Source organism: Aquarana catesbeiana, linkage group LG04, assembly GCF_042186555.1.
Source record: "Aquarana catesbeiana isolate 2022-GZ linkage group LG04, ASM4218655v1, whole genome shotgun sequence".
Taxonomy (NCBI): domain Eukaryota; kingdom Metazoa; phylum Chordata; class Amphibia; order Anura; family Ranidae; genus Aquarana; species Aquarana catesbeiana.
The window spans coordinates 184,729,704-184,754,830 of NC_133327.1; the positions used below are offsets into that span (position 1 = coordinate 184,729,704).

At 47.4% G+C, this 25,127-nt stretch overlaps 1 protein-coding gene across 1 annotated transcript; it reads left to right on the top strand.

Annotated features, from left to right (window-relative positions):
* Positions 1-16,846: 16,846 nt before the first annotated feature.
* Positions 16,847-21,291, top strand: LOC141141444 (uncharacterized). The gene is made up of 6 exons (XM_073629078.1): positions 16,847-17,420; positions 17,491-17,574; positions 18,709-18,768; positions 18,879-18,926; positions 20,713-20,772; positions 20,863-21,291. Coding segments are annotated over exons 1-6 (618 nt in total). The 5' UTR covers positions 16,847-17,419; the 3' UTR covers positions 21,228-21,291.
* Positions 21,292-25,127: the final 3,836 nt, after the last annotated feature.

Sequence of the window (25,127 nt, forward strand, 5' to 3'; positions counted from 1 at the left end):
AAGTTGGCAACGATGCAGATGATGAGATGACTCCAGCCGGAACTCTCTCTCTGTGTCTTGGCCTTGAGTAATGGCGACCGCTGCGCCACTCTGCAGCCCGCTGGAATCCGAATTGCAGGCATCTCTGGATGACCTGGAACACCCTCTAGTCTGCTGCATGGAGGAAACGATAATATCCGCAGAGATCCCTCTGAGTATAGCTGTCTGGGTCCCCGCTGTGTAGGCCGCAAAACATCAGCAACTAATTGTCACACAGACCTCCTTTTGGCAGGGTCAAACGGCATCCAGAGAGGCTTATCTAGACCACCCCAGCCCCTTTTATCCCTTTTCCCAGCAATCTGTTCTGTCCACTCAGCATTCTTTTAATTGTAGTTCAGATCAGTCCTGCTGGCATAGTCACTTCAGCATTCTGAAATACACATCCTATGATGCTTCGCTCTCAATCCTATCACAGGAAAAAGGAAATTGGCACCTAGAGTCCAGCAAACACTAGAGGGCTCCAACCCCACATTAATAACACAGAAAATGTCTCCAGATTATAGGCATAATAGCCAACCCTGGCTACATTCCCACCCCACTTGAACTCTTTGGTCCCCAAAGACATAAAGACATCAATTTATCAACTTGATGAGAAGAGAGGATTACTAACAAATTTATAATAACATCATCCACAATCTAAATTCAACAGGTATTGACACACCTCTGGATTTTGCTGAAACCATTTATATACACTCTCAGTTAATTCAGTTTTTGAACAGGCCAGGGCAATTGCCATGTCCCACCCACTGGTGTCAGAGGTCAGAGCAGAGTCGCCCCCTACCCAATTAACTGTAGAAGGATTAGGCATGGGAACTTGTCTGCGAATAGTATGAATCAGTTCATCAGAGTTCTCTCCTAAAGCATCATAAGTGAGTCTACTGGGAGCATGTACATCTTGTCTCAACCAAACTGGGGAATACTTCTCAACAGGTTGAACTGGATTCTCTGGTGGGCTTCTGGTATGTTCAGGGCTGTAGGGCTCTAGAGGAAGATTCATAACTGCAAATTGAGGACTTGGCAGTGGAGAGGGAAAACCAACCTCTTCAGGGAGTGTAGGAGTAGGTGTCTGACATTCTCTATTTTCCACACCCATGCAAGGATTTTCAACCTCGGCAGGGCAATTTGATTTGGGTACAAGCAAAGGTTCATCAGAAAAATGTATCAAAAAATGTCTCTTGTTTCCTTCTCAGAGGTTGGACTGGTACTCTCGATTTTTATTCTATCAGCTTCCCTGAATGATGGTAGAATCTCTAGTTCTGGACTAAGAGATCCGCGTGTAGTCTTAGTCACTTTAGTGGTCCCTCCGGTCGGGACTTTAGTTGGCACTCCTCCTCCCTTCTCATTCATAGTCCCTGCATCAGGTTCATTTTTAGCAAGCCACATCCCAAAAGGCATGACCACCATATCTTCTTCTTCTGCTTCTTCCTCACCATCTCTCCTTTTTCCTGATAATGCAGTAGGAACTTTCGGCGGTACATATTCTCCCTCATCTTCATCTTTTTCTGATAATACAGGAGGAATAGAAATTTGTCACTGTGAATGAATCCCGGATGGAGTTGGCTTTGGAGGAGATGAAAAGGGTACTTGAGGCACCCTAACTGCATCAGACAATGGAAGCAGATGGTTTCGATGCCACATCTTCAGACTGGCAGCCCGGGAAGCTGTTTACAAATAACATAAGGTTGCGGTCCCCATCTGTCAGCCAGCTTATGTTTCCCTGGTACCCCCCAAGTTCTTCAACAACACATGATCTCCTGGTTGCAGATCATATATTCTCACTTCGAGATCAAAGTTCCTTTTGTTTCTTGACTCCCTAACTGAGGTATGTTCCGTAGCTTTCCCATAACCTTCCCAGGTTCTTCCGTAGCCTTTCAACAAAGAAGTATTGTCAATGGAAGTGCCAAAAACGAAGTCAACAGGAAGACGAGCTTCTCTCCCAAACATGAGGCGGTTATGAGGAATAGCCAGTGGCGTCACTCACAGTACTGTTGTAAGCATGTACCATAGCTGCAATATGATTTCCCCAGTGCTGTTTCTTTTCCGGAGGCAGGGTCCCTAACATATTCAACAAAGTTTGATTAAACCTCTCAGGCTGAGGATCCCCTTGTGGGTGGTAAGGTGTGGTTCAAGATTTTTTTCTGCCCAGCAGGGTGCACAGCTGATTGACTAAACGACTCTCAAAGTCTCTTCCTTGATCGGAGTGGATTCTGACATGCAGCCCATATTGCACAAAAAATGTCTCAACAAGGACTTTAGCCACAGTGGTCGCCTTCTGATCTTTGGGTGGGATATGCCTGTGCATAGCAAATGAAATGGTCAGTCACCACCAGGTTGTTATTTCTTCCACCTGTATCAGGTTCCAGGCACAGGGGGTCAATGCAAACCAACTCTAGAGGCTCTTGGTTCTGTGAATGTCCCATGGGAGCAGCCCTAACTGGTAATGTCTTAAGCTGGATACACGCTAAACAGGAGTGACAATAGCTCTCTACCTCTTCTCTCATATTGGGCCAGTAGATCTCTAAGTAGTCGAAAAGTCCTTTCTGTCCCTAAATGCCCATGGTCATTATGCAAAGAGGTCAGGATGGTTGAATGACGTTTCTCAGAAAGGAATAACTGCCATTTCTCTTCTCTGTCTTCTTAAGGATCTCACCTATACAGCACTCCATCCCTTAACTGCAATCTGTTCCATTCCCTTTGTAGAACCTTCGCTCCATTCACTGAGCTTTTCAACAGTAATCCAGGGTCCTGCTTGTTCAGGGCTTGAATAACTAGATGGCATTAAAGATCCTGATCCCTCCTTAAATCTCTTTTGGACAACTGAGGTAGGCCGTCACCTCGGACTTCGTCAGCCCACAGTAGCGCCTGGGTATCCCAGAGGGGTGAACTATCAACAGATTCAGCAGCAACACCTCCCTTCATCTTCTGAGCCATGCCCTGGCACAAGGCTCACACACCTTCTGCAGTCATATAGGCCCAATCCCCCAACTCTTCTTCCTTTCTATGAGGTCTGCGAGATAAGGCATCTGCATCTCGATTTCCTGCCCCAGGTTGGTACTTTAAACTGAATATGAATCCAGCCAAGGCTGCTAACCATCTGTGCCCTGGAGCATCCAATTTGGCTGAAGTCAGGAGGTAGGTTAAGGGATTATTATCCGTCTTTACTACAAACTCAGCTCCATACAAGTAATCCTTCAGCTTGTCTATCACTGCCCACTTTAGGGCCAGGAACTCCAGCTTGTGAACCGGGTAATTCCTCTCAGAGGGAGTAAGGCTATGACTCACATAGGCCACAGGTCTGAGACCATAAGACTTGCCAGGGTCAGCATAAGCCAAGACCGGGCCTCAGTGAGACTCTTCTTTAAATGCCAAAATGCTCTTTCACGCTGATGAGTCTATTGATCCTGGACTGACTCTCTTTTCTTGTGACCACCAGACTTCTTCCCTTGACTCCATCCTCCCCTTCTCCCGTGGCCACTTGTAACAGTTCATTGCCATTTGCCACAAACCACTGATAATAAGAGCAGAACCCCAAAAAAGATCTTAATTCAGTCACAGTCCTTAGCTTGGGCCATGTAGTAACAGCCTCCAACTTCTGCCGGTCCATGGCAACCTCCCCGGTGGAGACAACATGACCCAAATATGTGACAGAGGTTCATTAGAACTGACACTTCTCCAAGGACAGTTTCAATCCTTCTTCATGGAGTCATGAAAAGACCTTTTATAACCGGGCTTCATGTTCTTCTAGTGTTCTTACAAACACAATAATGTCGTCCAGATACACCAACACTACTAGGTTCATGTCTCCCACCATTCTTTCCATCAGTCTTTGGAAGGTTGCTGGGGCCCCGGACAATCGCTGAGGCATTCTGTTGAACTTATAAAAATCCCAAGGGGAATGCAGTTTTTTCTTGATCTTCAGGATGCATGGGAATCAGATAGTACCCACTTTTCAAGTGAAGCACACTGAACCAATTGGCTCCAGTAAGACACTGGGGAGTATCCTCAATGCGGGGGGTTGTGTACTGATCAGGAATAGTGTGCGATTCAAAGTCCGTTAGTTAATACACATGCGTAGTGATCCATTCTTCTTCCGCACCACCACAATAGGGGATGCATATGGGCCTCTGGACTCCTGAATAACCCCTGACCTCTTCAATTCAGCCAACTGCCCTCGAAGGTCCTCCAGGTCACTGAGAGGTATTCTCCTAGCTCGATCCCGAAAAGGCTTATCCTCTTGCAACCGAATTTGGTGCTGAGCAATCTTGGCACATCCTACATCGAAATCATCCTTCGAAAAAATCTTCTCCCATCTCATCAGTTTCATCCTCTGCTGCCATACAGGGAGTAAAACTTCAGCACAACGCTGGAACTCCTTCCGCATCTGCCGACAATACTCTTGACCAGTAGTCTCCTCAGGAAGCACAGGGGTAGCTGCAATCACTTGCCCCACCAATGTGCATGCCCCCAACGTGGTTGGATGATCTGTAACATTCCGCAGACTAATTGGCAGTCTTTTTAAAATTCTAGACAGGTTCCTGGCGGGGACCAATTCAGGAATCATCTCAAATCCAACATCTCTAGCTTGTTCATCAGTTTCTAACAAAACAAAGGGGCCCGGTTGGTCCCAACGTCAGCTTGACTGTGGCTTTTATAAGAGCAACTTCTCCTGGCTGCAACACTCTTTCCCTGGCCTCCAACTTCCACAGGCATCCTACCCCCTCAATAGGGGCACTCTTCTCTCTTACCACACGTCGGCAGGCTTGCAGTAACTGAGGATGGATCTTGTTGGGGATGGAACCATCTTCTCTCAATACCGACGACAACAGTCTCCTTAGCAGGTCAGTGTTTGTCCCAATCAATATTGAGTTCCGTGCGCCCCTGGTGGCCTGGGGCACACAACCACCAAGGTGTCGAAGGTCTCCACTTTCCCAACAGCTGCTGACCCAAAGGACATCTGAATGGGAATGTACCCATCATCTAGACATTTGGCAGTTCCAATTCCCCAGATCGCCAGTTCTTCAAGCTTGCGTAAAGGAATGTGGTTTAGGTACTTGTCATAGAAGTCTCGATACAAGAGTGTGACTTGGACCCCACTGTTTAATAAGGCCCTTGTGTAAATACCCTCTACTTGTACGGACACAATTGGGGATGGCCCACTAATCTCTCTGGGAAGCTTTCTAAGTTGTTTCTAGTCGGGTTTTCAATTTTTCTTTGGTGTATTTTGAGAGGACTTAACAGTGGTCCTAGGTGGTGATAAGGCATTGACCTTCTGTGCCCGGGTCCCTGACCCCGGTGATGTTTACTTGGTTGTGAAGATAACAAAGGCTTTGATGCCTGGCCCTTCCTCTGAGGCCTCTTCCTGGCCTTCCTCCTTCTTCGAATTCTGGAGCTCTGTTTCTTGTCCGGGTTCCAAGTTGGCTCCTTCACTGAGACCCCTGAAAGTTTCCCACCTTCTGATCTAGGAACAATTTTTGTAATATTTTCACAAGCTCCGCCAATAACTCGGCACTTCCTTCCTTCTGTGGACACTGCACCTTGAAATGCCTTTGCTCCCCACACTTGAAACGCTTCCGGATACCGGTCCTTTCGGCCTGCGCTTTGGCTTGAGCCTCCATAACATGCATTAAAGCTTGTTGCACCTGCTCTTAAACTTGGGCCCCATTGTCTGGTGACTTAACTGGGGTAACGTTGGGTGTAGATTGTGCCACAGGAGTCTCAGGGCACTTCCCCACTCGGATTCATCGTTACTTTCCGGCACACTGATGTCCACTTGAGCTGATTGAGCTACGACCTTCTTTGCCTTTTGAGAGGTCTTCGCCACAAGCTGAGCCTCTTAATTTTTCTCATCCAACAGGGCTTCTTCTTCCCTCACCAACTTCATCAACTCTGGGTAAGTAGGGGCCTCTCGTATCCCTTTCAATAGTAGTCGAAGCACAATCAGATGGTTGGGCCTAGCCCCTTGCAGAATTCTTTCCAATCTGGCTCAGTCCACTTCCCAAGGATCAATCCCTTATTTCAAAATAATTTGATGCAGAATTCAATCCACCCGAACAACATAGTCTGATAACCTCTCTCCTCGCCACTGGTGAGTATGTTCATTAAGTCTGATAGTTTCTCCACTCTTCTGTAGAAAGCACACAGAGCCTCAATGTAGTCCATACCCTCACAGTCCGGCTTTCCCCTTTTTAGGCTTTGAATGACATCAGCTGCTGGCTTCTGAAGACTTTCGCTGATCCATTGCCTCTTCACTGCTTCAGACACATTCCAATCTTCTATTGCCGGCATGGCTTGATCCACCCAACTGTCAAATTCTTCCTCCCCTTCTGGGGTGTGAATACAGCCCGAGAGATCTTTATCAGGCTCTCAACCAATCAACTCATATCTGTGTAAAATGAAGCGGGGGCATTTCAGCCATCGGGCTACCTGCGATTGAGCCATTTGCAACCGGACATACTTGTTGCGACTGGGAGGGGTCTTCATCCAGATCACCTGTTAACTGCAATGGGATCATTTGACCATCAACACCTTCCGCCAGACGTACGACACTCTTCTGAAACTCAGCTGGAACACTCTCCCTACATTCTAAGAGAACATACATGCAATCCTCATCATATTGGTATTTTAAGTCTAAAAGATAAGACCCTTGTTCTGGTACAGCCTTCCTCATCAACTGTCGTACCTCTTTGTCGAACCGCCGGACTCCTGGCAGTTTTAGAACTGTGGTTAACTCCAACCGGCTCCCATGTTCTCGGCCCCAGTCAGTGGCGGTGACCAGGTCCTGTACCCCATTTGTTACCTCTACTCTGCAAATCCTCCATTACCTCTGACACCCTGGGTTCCATCATCTTACCAACTGTAATAGTAAATAGGGACTCACGCAGTATTGAAGAAATGGTTCAAATGTGTTTACTGTATCAATTAGAACACAAAAAAGGTATATGTCAACTTTGGTCAGTTAGTAAGAAACACTCCTTAACCTCCCTGGTGGTATGATTATGCCAGATTTTTTATGCTGAAAGCAGTCCATTGTTTCGCATGGAAATTTGGCTTTCATATTGTAGGCCTGTAATTCTTAGGAATAACTCACTTAACTCTGTCCAAACAAGAGTGTAGTAGACATCACAGGTATGATAAAGTTTAAAACACAAATTCATAAATTATAATATAATAAATAACTATAAATAATTATCAAAAATAATAATATAATAATAATAATAAAATGTATTAAATAATGTAATCAACTCAAAAACATGCAGAATTATTGCTGTCATCACTTTCAATGTTTGATGACGAATTTCCCCACAAATCACTATTGCTCGATTCTGCAAGTGTGCTAATTTACTATCGCTGTTTTCTAGCTGTCTAAAACTGCTTTTGACGTAAAGGGACACTTTTTGGTTGCTATGGACATTCTCCAGTTTCCAGGCAGAAAGAACAGTATATATAATATAAAAGTGCAGGCAGGGCACTGGACAAAGCACTATGGGCAAAAGGGATGTGAAATAATTTGATACAGTAATATAATCTGTAAGTGTACTATATGTATTCTGTTGTTTGTACTTTTTAAATTTCCCGCCGGACTCTGTCCATGTGCGTCTCGCCACTCGCAGGGAACAAAGCCTGGCATACAGAGCATTAGGCAGAAGACAGAGCCACGGCACACAGCGGGAGGACATCGCAGAATCCTGGGGACAGGGTAAGTAACTTTCCCTGGATACTGCGATGCAGCCCCAAGTGTGGCTCAGAGTTGCTGCTCTTGGTATGGAAAATTCACCATGAGCCACACTGGGGAATAGAGCTAAGAAGGTTGACACTCAACTATTTTATCTATAATTATAAAAGAAACAATATAATGATGCAAATTTCTCTTGGGTGTATAGTAACACAAATATTAACTCAATCACAAAAGAAAGCTATGTGATCAGGTTAACAGGAGGGTAGACAACTGACACCATGCCTTCTGTGTCAGGTTTCTCCGTTCTGCCTCCTCAACTCACAGGCCAGTAAATCCTGCACAATATGGAAAAACATTATAGAAACTATTATATTCAAATAGGATGGCTCCCTTTAAATGCAGTCCAATGCCATTGAAACAGATGAGGAAAAATAGGATAATAAAAAATAAAAAGGTAAAAGGGTATTCCTTGAAATCCAGATGTCTTCAGCTAGCCTCTTTATGCTGTAAATACAGTAACCCTGGGTGACAGAATGTAGCAAATTTAGCAGGACCTTGGTTTATCCTTGTTGTATTATAACTTCATTCTTTATAATCCTAAGGGTGTTATCCAATGTAGATACTAGAATCAGTCATGTGAACTGGACATAGATGTCTGCTTTCAGTGTTCCTTATAACATGAGATTTAACTTCCGTGGAACTACAAGTACCATCAGCTAAACTGTGTGAAAGATGTCTGAAAGCAGTATCCTTAACTATGACATGGGTTATACATGCTCACCACTCTGGAACTCAGATGAAGTTGGCAACGATGCACATGATGAGAAGACTCCAGCCAGAACTCTCTCTCTCTCTGTGTCTTGGCCTGGAGTAATGGCGTCTGCTGCGCCACGTTGCAGCCCGCTGGGATCCGAATTGCAGGCGTCTCTGAATGACCTGGAACACCCTCCGGTCCGCTGCATGGCGGAAACGATGCAAGCCCTTTTTATCCCCTTTCCCAGCAATCTGTTCTGTCCACTCAGCATTCTGTTAACTGTAGTTCAGATCAGTCCTGCTGGCATAGTCACTTCAGCATTCTGAACTACACATCTTATGATGCTTCGCTCTCAATCCTATCACAGGATAAAGGAAATTGGCACCTAGAGTCCAGCAAACACTAGAGGGAGCCAACCCCACATTAATAACACAGAAAATGTCTCTAGATCAGGGGTCCTCAAACTACGGCCCGCGGGCCGAACCCGGCCCTCCAGCGTTTTTTATCCGGCCCGCGGACTGCCCCTTTAAAATTGCAGCACTCCCCCTGCCCTCTGCTCCCTCCATCACACAGGACGGGAAACATGACAGGCCGGGCAAAGGACCTTCTGTGCTAAGAAGCAGGTGATTGGCTACTAGGCATCAGAGCGGTCCCAGGAACCAATCACCTGCCCCTCACTTCCAAAGTCCCGTCCTCCGTCTGGACCTACCATGCCTCGTGTCCTGCGTGATACAGGTAAGTGTTGAGTGGGAGTGCTGTCATATTATAGGGGGCAGCGGGGGGAGTCTGTGCTATGGTGGGGATCTGTGCTATGGTGGGGATCTGTGACACACGGGGGGGAAACTGTGCTATGGTGGGGATCTGTGCTATGGTGGGGATCTGTGACACACGGGGGGGAAACTGTGCTATGGTGGGGATCTGTGCTATGGTGGGGATCTGTGACACACGGGGGGGAGTCTGTGCTATGGTGGGGATCTGTGACACACGGGGGGGAGTCTGTGCTATGGTGGGGATCTGTGCTATGGTGGGGATCTGTGACACACGGGGGGGAGTCTGTGCTATGGTGGGGATCTGTGACACACGGGGGGGAGTCTGTGCTATGGTGGGGATCTGTGACACATGAGGGGGGGGAGTCTGTGCTATGGTGGGGATCTGTGACACACGGGGGGAGTCTGTGCTATGGTGGGGATCTGTGACACACGGGGGGAGTCTGTGCTATGGTGGGGATCTGTGACACACGGGGGGGAGTCTGTGCTATGGTGGGGATCTGTGACACACGGGGGGACTCTGTGCTATGGTGGGGATCTGTGATGTGTGGGACTCTGTGCTATGGTGGGGATCTGTGATGTGAGGGACTCTGTGCTATGGTGGGGATCTGTGATGTGGGGGACTCTGTGCTATGGTGGGGATCTGTGATGTGGGGGACTCTGTGCTACGGTGGGGGACTCTGTGCTATGGTGGGGGACTGATGTGGGGGACTCTGTGCTATGGTGGGGATCTGTGATGTGTGGGACTCTGTGCTATGGTGGGGATCTGTGATGTGAGGGACTCTGTGTTATGGTGGGGATCTGTGATGTGGGGGACTCTGTGCTATGGTGGGGATCTGTGATGTGGGGGACTCTGTGCTACGGTGGGGGACTCTGTGCTATGGTGGGGGACTGATGTGGGGGACTCTGTGCTATGGTGGGGATCTGTGATGTGGGGGACTCTGTGCTATGGTGGGGATCTGTGATGTGGGGGACTCTGTGCTATGGTGGGGATCTGTGATGTGGGGGACTCTGTGCTATGGTGGGGGACTCTGTGCTATGGTGGGGATCTGTGATGTGGGGGACTCTGTGCTATGGTGGGGATCTGTGATGTGGGGGACTCTGTGCTACGGTGGGGATCTGTGATGTGGGGGACTCTGTGCTACGGTGGGGATCTGTGATGTGGGGGACTCTGTGCTACGGTGGGGGACTCTGTGCTATGGTGGGGGACTGATGTGGGGGACTCTGTGCTATGGTGGGGATCTGTGATGTGGGGGACTCTGTGCTATGGTGGGATCTGTGATGTGGGGGACTCTGTGCTATGGTGGGGGACTGATGTGGGGGACTCTGTGCTATGGTGGGGATCTGTGATGTGGGGGACTCTGTGCTATGGTGGGGGACTCTGTGCTATGGTGGGGATCTGTGATGTGGGGGACTCTGTGCTATGGTGGGGATCTGTGATGTGGGGGACTCTGTGCTACGGTGGGGATCTGTGATGTGGGGGACTCTGTGCTACGGTGGGGATCTGTGATGTGGGGGACTCTGTGCTACGGTGGGGGACTCTGTGATGTGGGGGACTCTGTGCTACGGTGGGGGACTCTGTGCTATGGTGGGGGACTGATGTGGGGGACTCTGTGCTATGGTGGGGATCTGTGATGTGGGGGACTGATGTGGGGGACTCTGTGCTATGGTGGGGATCTGTGATGTGGGGGACTCTGTGCTATGGTGGGGGACTCTGTGCTATGGTGGGGGACTGATGTGGGGGACTCTGTGCTATGGTGGGGATCTGTGATGTGGGAGACTCTGTGCTATGGTGGGGGTCTCTGTGCTATGGTGGGGGACTGATGTGGGGGACTCTGTGCTATGGTGGGGATCTGTGATGTGGGGGACTCTGTGCTATGGTGGGGATCTGTGATGTGGGGGACTCTGTGCTATGGTGGGGGACTGATGTGGGGGACTCTGTGCTATGGTGGGGATCTGTGATGTGGGGGACTCTGTGCTATGGTGGGGATCTGTGATGTGGGGGACTCTGTGCTATGGTGGGGATCTGTGATGTGGGGGACTCTGTGCTATGGTGGGGGACTCTGTGCTATGGTGGGGATCTGTGATGTGGGGGACTCTGTGCTATGGTGGGGATCTGTGATGTGGGGGACTCTGTGCTACGGTGGGGATCTGTGATGTGGGGGACTCTGTGCTATGGTGGGGATCTGTGATGTGGGGGACTCTGTGCTATGGTGGGATCTGTGATGTGGGGGACTCTGTGCTATGGTGGGGGACTGATGTGGGGGACTCTGTGCTATGGTGGAGATCTGTGATGTGGGGGACTCTGTGCTATGGTGGGGGACTCTGTGCTATGGTGGGGGACTGATGTGGGGGACTCTGTGCTATGGTGGGGGACTGATGTGGGGGACTCTGTGCTATGGTGGGGGACTGATGTGGGGGACTCTGTGCTATGGTGGGGGACTCTGTGCTATGGTGGGGATCTGTGATGTGGGGGACTCTGTGCTATGGTGGGGATCTGTGATGTGGGGGACTCTGTGCTACGGTGGTGGACTCTGTGCTACTGTGGGGGACTGATGTGGGGGACTCTGTGCTATGGTGGGGATCTGTGATGTGGGAGACTCTGTGCTATTGTGGGGATCTGTGATGTGGGGGACTCTGTGCTATGGTGGGGATCTGTGATGTGGGGGACTCTGTGCTATGGTGGGATCTGTGATGTGGGGGACTCTGTGCTATGGTGGGGGACTGATGTGGGGGACTCTGTGCTATGGTGGGGGACTCTGTGCTATGGTGGGGATCTGTGATGTGGGGGACTCTGTGCTATGGTGGGGATCTGTGATGTGGGGGACTCTGTGCTACGGTGGGGATCTGTGATGTGGGGGACTCTGTGCTACGGTGGGGATCTGTGATGTGGGGGACTCTGTGCTACGGTGGGGGACTCTGTGATGTGGGGGACTCTGTGCTACGGTGGGGGACTCTGTGCTATGGTGGGGGACTGATGTGGGGGACTCTGTGCTATGGTGGGGATCTGTGATGTGGGGGACTGATGTGGGGGACTCTGTGCTATGGTGGGGATCTGTGATGTGGGGGACTCTGTGCTATGGTGGGGGACTCTGTGCTATGGTGGGGGACTGATGTGGAGGACTCTGTGCTATGGTGGGGATCTGTGATGTGGGGGACTCTGTGCTACGGTGGGGATCTGTGATGTGGGGGACTCTGTGCTACGGTGGGGATCTGTGATGTGGGGGACTCTGTGCTACGGTGGGGGACTCTGTGATGTGGGGGACTCTGTGCTACGGTGGGGGACTCTGTGCTATAGTGGGGGACTGATGTGGGGGACTCTGTGCTATGGTGGGGATCTGTGATGTGGGGGACTGATGTGGGGGACTCTGTGCTATGGTGGGGATCTGTGATGTGGGGGACTCTGTGCTATGGTGGGGGACTCTGTGCTATGGTGGGGGACTGATGTGGGGGACTCTGTGCTATGGTGGGGATCTGTGATGTGGGGGACTCTGTGCTATGGTGGGGGACTCTGTGCTATGGTGGGGGACTGATGTGGGGGACTCTGTGCTATGGTGGGGGACTGATGTGGGGGACTCTGTGCTATGGTGGGGGACTGATGTGGGGGACTCTGTGCTATGGTGGGGGACTGATGTGGGGGACTCTGTGCTATGGTGGGGGACTGATGTGGGGGACTCTGTGCTATAGTGGGGGACTCTGTGCTATGGTGGGGATCTGTGATGTGGGGGACTCTGTGCTATGGTGGGGATCTGTGATGTGGGGGACTGATGTGGGGGACTCTGTGCTATGGTGGGGATCTGTGATGTGGGGGACTCTGTGCTATGGTGGGGGACTCTGTGCTATGGTGGGGGACTGATGTGGGGGACTCTGTGCTATGGTGGGGATCTGTGATGTGGGGGACTCTGTGCTATGGTGGGGGACTCTGTGCTATGGTGGGGGACTGATGTGGGGGACTCTGTGCTATGGTGGGGGACTGATGTGGGGGACTCTGTGCTATGGTGGGGGACTGATGTGGGGGACTCTGTGCTATGGTGGGGGACTGATGTGGGGGAGTCTGTGCTATGGTGGGGGACTGATGTGGGGGACTCTGTGCTATAGTGGGGGACTCTGTGCTATGGTGGGGATCTGTGATGTGGGGGACTCTGTGCTATGGTGGGGATCTGTGATGTGGGGGACTCTGTGCTACGGTGGGGGACTCTGTGATGTGGGGGACTCTGTGCTACGGTGGGGGACTCTGTGCTATGGTGGGGGACTGATGTGGGGGACTCTGTGCTATGGTGGGGATCTGTGATGTGGGGGACTGATGTGGGGGACTCTGTGCTATGGTGGGGATCTGTGATGTGGGAGACTCTGTGCTATGGTGGGGGACTCTGTGCTATGGTGGGGGACTGATGTGGGGGACTCTGTGCTATGGTGGGGGACTGATGTGGGGGACTCTGTGCTATGGTGGGGATCTGTGATGTGGGGGACTGATGTGGGGGACTCTGTGCTATGGTGGGGATCTGTGATGTGGGGGACTCTGTGCTATGGTTGGGGACTCTGTGCTATGGTGGGGGACTGATGTGGGGGACTCTGTGCTATGGTGGGGGACTGATGTGGGGGACTCTGTGCTATGGTGGGGGACTGATGTGGGGATCTGTGATGTGGGGGACTCTGTGCTATGGTGGGGGACTCTGTGCTATGGTGGGGGACTGATGTGGGGGACTCTGTGCTATGGTGGGGATCTGTGATGTGGGGGACTCTGTGCTATGGTGGGGGACTCTGTGCTATGGTGGGGGACTGATGTGGGGGACTCTGTGCTATGGTGGGGGACTGATGTGGGGGACTCTGTGCTATGGTGGGGGACTGATGTGGGGGACTCTGTGCTATGGTGGGGGACTGATGTGGGGGAGTCTGTGCTATGGTGGGGGACTGATGTGGGGGACTCTGTGCTATAGTGGGGGACTCTGTGCTATGGTGGGGATCTGTGATGTGGGGGACTCTGTGCTATGGTGGGGATCTGTGATGTGGGGGACTCTGTGCTACGGTGGGGGACTCTGTGATGTGGGGGACTCTGTGCTACGGTGGGGGACTCTGTGCTATGGTGGGGGACTGATGTGGGGGACTCTGTGCTATGGTGGGGATCTGTGATGTGGGGGACTGATGTGGGGGACTCTGTGCTATGGTGGGGATCTGTGATGTGGGGGACTCTGTGCTATGGTGGGGGACTCTGTGCTATGGTGGGGGACTGATGTGGGGGACTCTGTGCTATGGTGGGGGACTGATGTGGGGGACTCTGTGCTATGGTGGGGGACTGATGTGGGGGACTCTGTGCTATGGTGGGGGACTGATGTGGGGGACTCTGTGCTATGGTGGGGGACTGATGTGGGGGACTCTGTGCTATAGTGGGGGACTCTGTGCTATGGTGGGGATCTGTGATGTGGGGGACTCTGTGCTATGGTGGGGATCTGTGATGTGGGGGACTCTGTGCTACGGTGGGGGACTCTGTGCTATGGTGGGGGACTGATGTGGGGGACTCTGTGCTATGGTGGGGATCTGTGATGTGGGGGACTCTGTGCTATGGTGGGGATCTGTGCTATGGTGGGGATCTGTGATGTGGGGGACTCTGTGCTATGGTGGGGGACTGATGTGGGGGACTCTGTGCTATGGTGGGGGACTGATGTGGGGGACTCTGTGCTATGGTGGGGGACTGATGTGGGGGACTCTGTGCTATGGTGGGGGACTGATGTGGGGGACTCTGTGCTATGGTGGGGGACTGATGTGGGGGACTCTGTGCTATGGTGGGGGACTGATGTGGGGGACTCTGTGCTATGGTGGGGGACTGATGTGGGGGACTCTGTGCTATGGTGGGGGACTGATGTGGGGGACTCTGTGCTATGGTGGGGGACTGATGTGGGGGACTCTGTGCTATAGTGGGGGACTCTGTGCTATGGTGGGGATCTGTGATGTGGGGGACTCTGTGCTATGGTGGGGATCTGTGATGTGGGGGACTCTGTGCTACGGTGGGGGACTCTGTGCTATGGTGGGGGACTGATGTGGGGGACTCTGTGCTATGGTGGGGATCTGTGATGTGGGGGACTCTGTGCTATGGTGGGGATCTGTGATGTGGGGGACTCTGTGCTATGGTGGGGATCTGTGATGTGGGGGACTCTGTGCTATGGTGGGGGACTCTGTGCTATGGTGGGGATCTGTGATGTGGGGGACTCTGTGCTACGGTGGGGATCTGTGATGTGGGGGACTCTGTGCTACGGTGGGGGACTCTGTGATGTGGGGGACTCTGTGCTACGGTGGGGGACTCTGTGCTATGGTGGGGGACTGATGTGGGGGACTCTGTGCTATGGTGGGGGACTGATGTGGGGGACTCTGTGCTATGGTGGGGGACTGATGTGGGGGACTCTGTGCTATGGTGGGGGACTCTGTGCTATGGTGGGGGACTGATGTGGGGGACTCTGTGCTATAGTGGGGGACTCTGTGCTATGGTGGGGATCTGTGATGTGGGGGACTCTGTGCTATGGTGGGGATCTGTGATGTGGGGGACTCTGTGCTACGGTGGGGGACTCTGTGCTATGGTGGGGATCTGTGATGTGGGGGACTCTGTGCTATGGTGGGGATCTGTGATGTGGGGGACTCTGTGCTATGGTGGGGATCTGTGATGTGGGGGACTCTGTGCTATGGTGGGGGACTCTGTGCTATGGTGGGGATCTGTGATGTGGGGGACTCTGTGCTACGGTGGGGATCTGTGATGTGGGGGACTCTGTGCTACGGTGGGGGACTCTGTGATGTGGGGGACTCTGTGCTACGGTGGGGGACTCTGTGCTATGGTGGGGGACTGATGTGGGGGACTCTGTGCTATGGTGGGGGACTGATGTGGGGGACTCTGTGCTATGGTGGGGGACTGATGTGGGGGACTCTGTGCTATGGTGGGGGACTGATGTGGGGGACTCTGTGCTATGGTGGGGGACTCTGTGCTATGGTGGGGGACTGATGTGGGGGACTCTGTGCTATGGTGGGGATCTGTGATGTGGGGGACCTGTTTATGAAAGTGTGTAGATCGCTTCTCATGTTGAGTTGAGGAGCGATCTACAAACGCCAGGAACTCCTGAGAATGGCTCCTCTCACTGTAATCTCGCGTGATATAGCGGGATTACAGTATGAGGAAGCATACAATACAAAAGTTTAACACTAATCAGCACACATTATTCCCCAACATATTAATAAAATAATAAAGTTAAATTCCCCCTACACAATATACATTAACCTAATCATTAAAAAACATTGTTTTTATCAATATTTAAAGATCATACATGTGCCTATTTAAATGTGAATGGTGTATAGTAAATGAATGTAATCCACATATGTAATTCAGCTATACACCATTCATATAAATGCAAAATACATTTATAATCATAAAAAAATCATTTTAATAAAGTATACAAGTATAAATATTTTTTTTAAAAATTACAATAAAATATATTTCATAATTGATAAACACCCATATAACTGTAATAGAACATGCCATGGGTAAAACCATATTTCAGGGTTTACAGAATTTTATTCACTAATAAATTAAAAATTATATAAAAATGGCATTAATAATAGCATTTAAATGTGGGTAGAATAATATAAATACATATATATTTATATATATGTATATATAAAGAATATTTAACAGTTATTTACAATAAATATATATTTTATGTCAAACAAACCCCCCTATACCTTCAAAAAATGGCAAAGTCCTTAGCAAGTTAATTTTCTGGAAAGATTTTCCTCATTTGAGGGTGTGGTAGGAGTTTTGGCAGCATGGAGGGTGTTCAAAAGCGTATTAGCAAATTTACATTTGCACAGAACTGCATTCTGGTCTCAAGGGTAGTGAGCAATTGGGAACCTTTATTTGGTGCCCGTTCCAGGATGCTGTCCCAAGGCAGAAAATCTGCCATATAGAGCAATATAGTAGAGGAAGTTAATGCATGTGGTGATACTCCCAGATGCATAGTCACATGCAAGCGCCGAATTAAAGGGCAGATTAAAAAAAAACTTGCCGCTTTAGCAAAATACCAGAGAGGTACTGGAGGAGGACCACCCCCAGATATCACCTTCACTATATATGAGGAGGAGCTGAAGGGGTGCCTTGGACCCGACACAATTCTGGGAGTACCTGGAGAGCACGACTCTGATTCCCATAGTAAGTAATTTAATTTTTTTTTTCTACAGTTTCAAAACTAAATAATTAATCTTTATAATTCTATTTAAAGTGGTACAGGGTCCAACAAATGGAGACAACTCCACTGATATTGAGGCTCCACCAGATGAGACACTTATGCTGTTTGACGATGAAGGTAGGTAATAACAACTTTAAGCTGCATAAGGATTTGACAAGGCCTTTTTCTTGCTTTTTGTGCTAATTTAACCTCTTCCAGACCACCTTCCACACATTTACTGCAGCAAGGCCCCTAGAGACACACTTAACCCTTTTATTGCCCCTCCTGTTAACCCCAGCTCTGCCAGTGTAATTTATACAGTGACAGTGCATTTTATTTTAGCACTCATAATAGTATTGGTGTTGCAATTCCCCAAAAAGTATCACTTATGGGTTGATTTACTAAAGGCAAATCCACTCTGCACTACAAGTGCTTTTGAAAGTGCAGTCAATGTAGATCAATGTGGAATCTCTGAAATGAGTGGAAGCTCTGCTGAATTTATCATCCAATCATGTGCAAGCAAAAATGCTGTATTTGATTTTCCTTGCATGTCCACCTCAGATCTACAGTGACTGTACTTCCAAGTGCACTTTCAGTACACTTATAATGCAAAGTGGATTAACCTTTAGTAAATAACCCCCTAGTGTCAGATTTGTCTGCCCCAAGGTTGTAGTCCCACTAAAACTGGCTTATCACCGCCATTACTAGTAAACAATATCCCAAAAATTCAAGGTCCTTAAATCTTGTTTGTAGGTGCATATCTTTTAAGCTAAGCAATCAATATACACCTATTTTGATTTTATAAAAATGGCCTGGTCAAAAAAGGGGGGTAAAAGGGGCACAGAAGTCGGTCATTGACAATTGTGAATACATGCAACGCTGTAACCAAATGAAATTCCTCCAATTTTTACTGTAATATTTTTTCACATAAACCCCCCTTTATTTTTACCTAAGCCAGATCTGATACAGCGATGTGCACCAGAGCAGCGACACTCTCCACTGTCTGCTTCCTCATTGTGCAAATTGGCTGCCGCTGCTGTCTGTCGATCAAAAGCTGTGATGAGGGAGTGGGGGGGGGCGTGTCTGAGTCGCCTGGTCTTTGTCAATAGACGCAGAATGGGTGCCTCAGGACTGAGCACACATGGGTCGCCCCAGGGAAGGGGCATTTGCCAAAGAGTAGGGGCGTGGGGCACCAGCAGGGGACATTAGGGATCCTCCGCTCCAAAGTGTAATGTCCAAAAAATCTAATAACAATCCTTTTTTTGTTTCTAGAAAATAGTCAATTTGTCGTGGCATATACGGTGGATGATCAAGACAGTGAAAATATACATGGTAATTAGAGAATATACATATGTTCAAACATTTAAAAAAATTTGATGTGTAATTACTGATCTGTTTCTATGTATGAAGTGTCTAATATCTTCTTATCTTTTAATTTTCAGTTCAATCTCCAGTGAACGAGGAGCCCATAGCAGGACCATCTTGTATTGGTAAATATAAAGATGTTTTTGTGCAATTGCATCTTTCTTAACCGCTTGCCGACCGCCTCACGCACATATACTGAGGCAGAAGGGCTCGTACAGGCAAAATCACGTACCTGTACGTTCCCCTTTAAAAGGCGGTCAGCTCCGTGAGTTGGGTCGCGGGTCCCGCGGACTCGATCACCACGGGGATCCCCACGATCGCCTCACGGGGAGGAAGAACGGGGAGCTGCTGATGTAAACAGCATCTCCCCGTTCTGCCTAGTGACAGTGTCACTCGATCTCTGCTCCCTGTCATCGGAGCAGAGATCAGTGACATCACACTCACAGCCCATCCCCCTGACAGTTAGTAATCACTCTCTAGTACTGATTTAACCCCTCCCCGCCCCCTAGTGGTTAACCTCTTTACTGCTAGTGTCATTTACACAGGAATCAGTGCATTTTTATAGCACTGATTGCTGTATAAATGACAATGGTCCCAAAAATGTGTCAAAAATGTCCGATGTGTCCGCCATAATGCTGCAGTCATGATAAAAATCGCTGATCGCCGCCATTTAAAAAAAAAAAAAGAATTTTTAAGAAAAATGCCAAAAAACTATCCCCTTTTTTGTAAACGCTATAACTTTTGCGCAAACCGATCAATAATCGCTTATTGTGATTTTTTTAACAAAAATATGTAGAAGAATACGTATCAGCCTAAACTGAGGAAAAGAAATGTTTTTTTATATATTTTTGGGGGATATTTATTATAGCAAAACGTACCAAATAATGCGTTTTTTTCAAAATTGACGCTCTATTTTTGTTTATAGCACAAAAAATAAAAAACGCAGAGGTGATCAAATACCACCAAAAGAAAGCTCTATTTGTGGGAAAAAAAGGACGTCAATTTTGTTTTGGAGCCACGTCGCACGACCGCGCAATTGTCAGTTAAAGCGACGCAGTGCCGAATCGCAAAAAGTGCTCTGGTCAGGAAGGGGGTAAATTCTTACGGGGCTGAAGTGGTTAAAGTGCTCTTACGCCCAAAATTTAAAACTTAAAAACCAATTGCTACACATACTGCAGCTGCTGGCTTTTAATAAATGGGCACTTACCTGTCCTGGAGACAAGCGATTTTTCCATCTTCTGTTGGCTGTTGCTGACGCCATTGTGGGTAAGGGTACTGGCAGTGTAGCCTTCTTGCCTTCACACCGGGAAACCTACTACACATGCGCGAGGCCCGCTCCTATCTCCTACTGTCCCGGCATGGGAGGAGCGGAGGAGGGAGCCCCACGGTGACGTCATAGGCCGCGGCCGGGACTCCTGGAATTGGGAAAGAATATCAGTCAAACACAGGTATCCTGTCCCCCCTCCCCCCTAAAGGTGCCAATTGTGGCACCAGAAGGGGGAAACAATCCGATAAGTGGAAGTTCAATAGCCGTTTCAATAGAAGGCAGCCAACAGTTGTCCACTGTGTACAGAAGCCGCTTGAACAGCCATCTTCTGTTGAAGGGGAATAAATTAAACAGGTTTATCAAATTGTTTTACAAACTTCAGTGTTAATACATGATCTTCTTCCTAGATCTTCTTTTTTTAGAATATGTTTGTTTCATTGATTGAATAAAAAATGCTAGTGTGTATTAGGTGCTAATCATTGCCGGAGATTAACTCACAATCTGGTGCAACTGTGCATACTATCCTATGAGCTTCTAAATTCAGCTTGTTTAAAGACAATTTGCGAAAACAATGGATTTTGCACTCTCCTCGTTTAGCAAGTTATACCCAAATTATCTGACAAAATCAAATTTTTTTCTCATAGGAGTGGAGACAGAAAATGTCACTGGTCATCGACAAGTAGGGGATGAACTTACACAACCAAGTAAACACGAATAATATAAAATTTTTATCTTTTTGGAATGTCATGTTAAGAATGAATTTTATTTATTTTTGCAACTTTTTTAATTTGCAGATAATGAAGATGCAAGATTCCAAGCAATGGTGGAAAATGCACCAATATTATCGAATCCACTTCGGGCTCCAAGAGGCCGAAGACGAAGAGAACTCTTGTCTGAACGGCAGGATGCTGCAAACAATGCTGCCAACCAGTTAGGGCAGACATTGAATGCACTCATTGACAAACTTAATGATAGACAAAACACACAAGAAACTTATCAGCAGGCTGTGGTAGCCCAAATGACAAGAACAAATGACAACCTCGAACGTATGAATAGTCACTTGTCAAATATGTTTGAGGAGCAAAAAAAAGATATCCACTGCCCTGTTCTATTTGGTAGGTGCTGTGGCTCCACTGTGTCAGCAAATGGCCCCTCCTAATGACACAGACAATGGCACGGATGCCACAAACATTTGAATATGTTTGAAATTAATTATGTGGGGTGGGGGGTAATTCAGCCGTTGCTGAAGAATTTGTTATATTGTTAACTGTTGCACTTTAAATTTGCACTTACTATATCAATATATGTTATAATTGCCGTTTCTAAGTTGTATGAGAAAGTTTACTATGTATGTAAAAAATGCCTATTTTGCACTGAATTAAAAAAACATTTAAGTCTTAAACACTTTGAAAATATTTTTTTTAATTAAACAAATAGCGTGGTAAGGTGGTGGTGGTGGTGGTGGCATGTTCGAGTCACTTGATCAGATAAGTGTATTCCCTCATTCTGCGATCAGCGTCAGCTTTATGGCCATAATTGTCTGATGGACGAGTCTTGTCAGATAATCCGACCGCGCGTACCGATTCAGCTCAAAATCCACGTAAAATTGCTATGGAAGTCAGATCGTGTGTACGAGGCTTAAGGGAGAGTCTGCAAGCGGAGCTCTTACGATCCATGTCCTTCTCCATTCCTCTCCAGGCCAGGCCTCTTCTCCTTTTTTTCAGAGTTTGGTTGTCCTAGATGTTGACTTTCCCCTGCGCCTCTTTGGTAAGAGCATACCGTCAGAGAGATAAATAAAGTAGTATTGAAGAAAGCCAGGAGCTCAGAAGCCGCACGTCCGTACTCGACCATGTCCAGACCACGCCAACAACTCTGTAAAGCAAAGGAATAACGCTACCTTTTACCTTAGCACTGATACATTGTGTGTTCAAATAAACATGTATTTTACACAAAAGCAAAACGTTGGTTGTAAAATAACATGGTTTGTGTTTTGCAAGACAAGGAAACTAAAAAAATTTTTTTGACTTGATATACAAGAAATGTCTTGATATATAAGTAGCGTCATATCACAACAGAGCATTAGAACAGAACAGATGCACCTCTAAGTGTAGCAATATGGTTACATTTCATGAAGGTACAACATTTAGCAAGTCACATTGTTGCTAATTAAAACAGGCTCCTCTAAGTATCCAAGCATTCTGGGTAAAGCTGTCTACATAGACTGTCCTCCTCACCACCATCGTCTTCATCCCTTCCACGATGCGTACCTCGCTTTCAAATTTCTCTAATGCAGGGTGGTCTTCCTGGTAACGATTGCAGACTGACAGCGGTGAGAGTCAGCGGTGAGCAGGACGTACCATGTGGACAGCTTTACCCCAGATGGCTGCATACTAACAAGTGCCTCATCATCAACAATGAGAGTTGTTAAATGTTGTACCTTCAAATGCAGGTATCTTGCTACACTTATGCCGCGTACACACGAGCGGACTTTACAGCAGACTTTGCCCGGCGGACTTTTCGACGGACTTAACGACGGACTTTACGAATGAATGGACTTGCCTACACACAATCCACCAAAGTGCGTTGAATTCGTACGTGATGACGTACGACCGATTTAAAACAAGGAAGTTCATAGCCAGTAGCCAATAGCTGCCCTAGCGTGGCTTTTTGTCCGTCGAACTAGCATACAGACGAGCGGACTTTTTGACCGGACTCGAGTTCGACGGATAGATTTAAAACATGTTTCAAATCTAAGTCCGTCCAAATTTTGAGAAAACAAAGTCCGCTGGAGCCCACACACGATCAAATGGTCCAACGAAATCCCGTCCGCCGGGCAAAGTCTGCTGTAAAGTCCGCTCGTGTGTACGCGGCATCAGAGGCGCTTCTCTAACATACTCTTTAGCTCCTGCTGGATTTTGCTTCTAATCCCCTTGGGCAGGCTTACATTTGTGGATGGACATTGTAGGGTTACACAGTCTTTTAGATTGATATAAACTTTTTATATGGACGTAAAATTACTGAATTATGAATGTATGGATTTGTAAAAAATCATCCGAGTTTACATTATTTATTATGGGGAAATTTAATGGTGGATTCCGACATGAAAGTGATGGCGTTGGCTGAAAACGTGTGATAGGACAGCATAAGGAAATCCACTCCTGTGACCCACTAGTGCAGTTGGACCAAAAGAGCTTTGGTCCTACTTCTCCATTACAGATATGAACATTACATTACCAAAAAGATAAAAAATGTGAAAATGTAACTTACATATACAATGATGGAACTACACTTGACAAGGATAGGATTAGAAATGTTAGCCTAATTAGTCATCCCGCTTTGTAGACTCTGGAATACATAATGTTGATTAAAGGTTAAAAAATGTTGTCGCTCACAACAAAAGGTAAGGATAATTGAAAAATGTTTTAATTACCCTGAAATAGGTCCGAATAAGATTTTGACGTACGTGATTCCCTAGGTCTGAGGAATCCTCAGAGGCAGCCGGGAGTGCCGGTATTTCTGGTAGCAGATCATTACTGATGTGCAAGTCTACATTGTTTGCAAGAGCAATATTATGTAGAATTGCACATACAATAATGATATCTGATATCAGTTCCGGAGAGTGCTGTAAAAACCCGCCAGTTTTTGAGAGGCATCGGAATGTGGATTTCCACATCCCAAAAGTCCTCTCAATAACTGCACGGGTACGGATATGTGCACTATTATATCTAACCTCGGCCGCAGTCTGTGGATTCGCCAGAGGCGTCAGCAACCATGATCTACAGCCATATCCTGCGTCTCCTGTAATTTAAAATATAAATATTTTACATAATTTATATTAATTGAGAATAGTTAGAGGAAAAAAAAATAATTTTTATTAATACATTGCCAATATATTTACACATGAGAGAAATGAAATATTCCAATAAAAAAAGTCATTTTTGCTGTATTCGTGGTTGGGCCCATTGTTTATTTTTTAAACATTGCATATGACATGAAGTTAGTTAAAATTAAAAATTCTCTTCTCTGATTGAACAGGGAATGCAAAATCATGTGCTGCTCTGTATATAAACCTATACTTTTCTATTTTTTTGCTTGGAACAACTTTATTGATCAAGCTGACATTATAAGCTAAATGGCTACCATGTGCAGCAGCAACAGATTGTGCCATCTCCATTTGTAATAACTCAAAAAGACTGTGATTTGGTTCAAAACCATTAAACATTTCTCCAAAAATATCTAATATTTAAAATCTTTTGGTTATTATTCCAATTTTCTGGAACAATTGCATTTCTCAAAAAGAGCAGCCGACTGATGGTGTACATAAAATAAGTATAGCTTTAGTATTAGCTTTTTGCCAATGAGTGGGCTGGCCAGGTGGCCACTGCATGCTTAACAAGGTACGACTCATCAACTGTCCGTGGAGTTCCCCACTTTCAATCGAATGGAAATGAAAAAAGTGCTGGCAAAGATAATTGTGAAAAATACGTGTTTTGTTCAACTCCAATCCCTACCAGGCTCTGATTATCTTTGTGCATGTCCCCTTTCACACTAGCCGTTTACCAGCTCTCCTCACGTTGTGATGGCGTGTGAGGAAAGGAATGCAGATAACCTTAAATTTTTTTTTATATGTGATCAGCTGAGATTGTACAGTTAATGCAATGTATAATCAGCTGCAAAGGGTGCACATTGTGTGGGGGGGGGGGTTTGGGGTGGTTCATAGAAGACGTCTCCCAGAACAAAAGTATTGTAGCTATGGGGTGGTTCTGAAGTGGTTATCAATCGTAAAAATACATAGTTATACATTTGCAATAAAATATGAATAAAATGAAATGTACTTACCCACCAGCCAGCCCTCGCACATTTGTCCTTGTTCAAATCGATCAAAGAGAGCTGACTGCCGCAGGATATAGCTGTCGTGGCAACTTCCGGGAAACCCAGATCTGATACTCATAATGCGCTGGTGGGAGTCAACCACCACCTGCACATTAATAGAGTGGTAGCATTTCCTGTTACGAAATGCCTCCTCTCTATTATGTGGTGGTATGAGCGCAATATGAGT

Coding starts and splice junctions, on each gene's coding strand:
- LOC141141444 (XM_073629078.1), top strand. Junction 17,575..18,708: donor TATGCTGTTTGACGATGAAG/GTAGGTAATAAC, acceptor TTTTGTTTCTAG/AAAATAGTCAATTTGTCGTG. Junction 18,769..18,878: donor AGACAGTGAAAATATACATG/GTAATTAGAGAA, acceptor TTTAATTTTCAG/TTCAATCTCCAGTGAACGAG.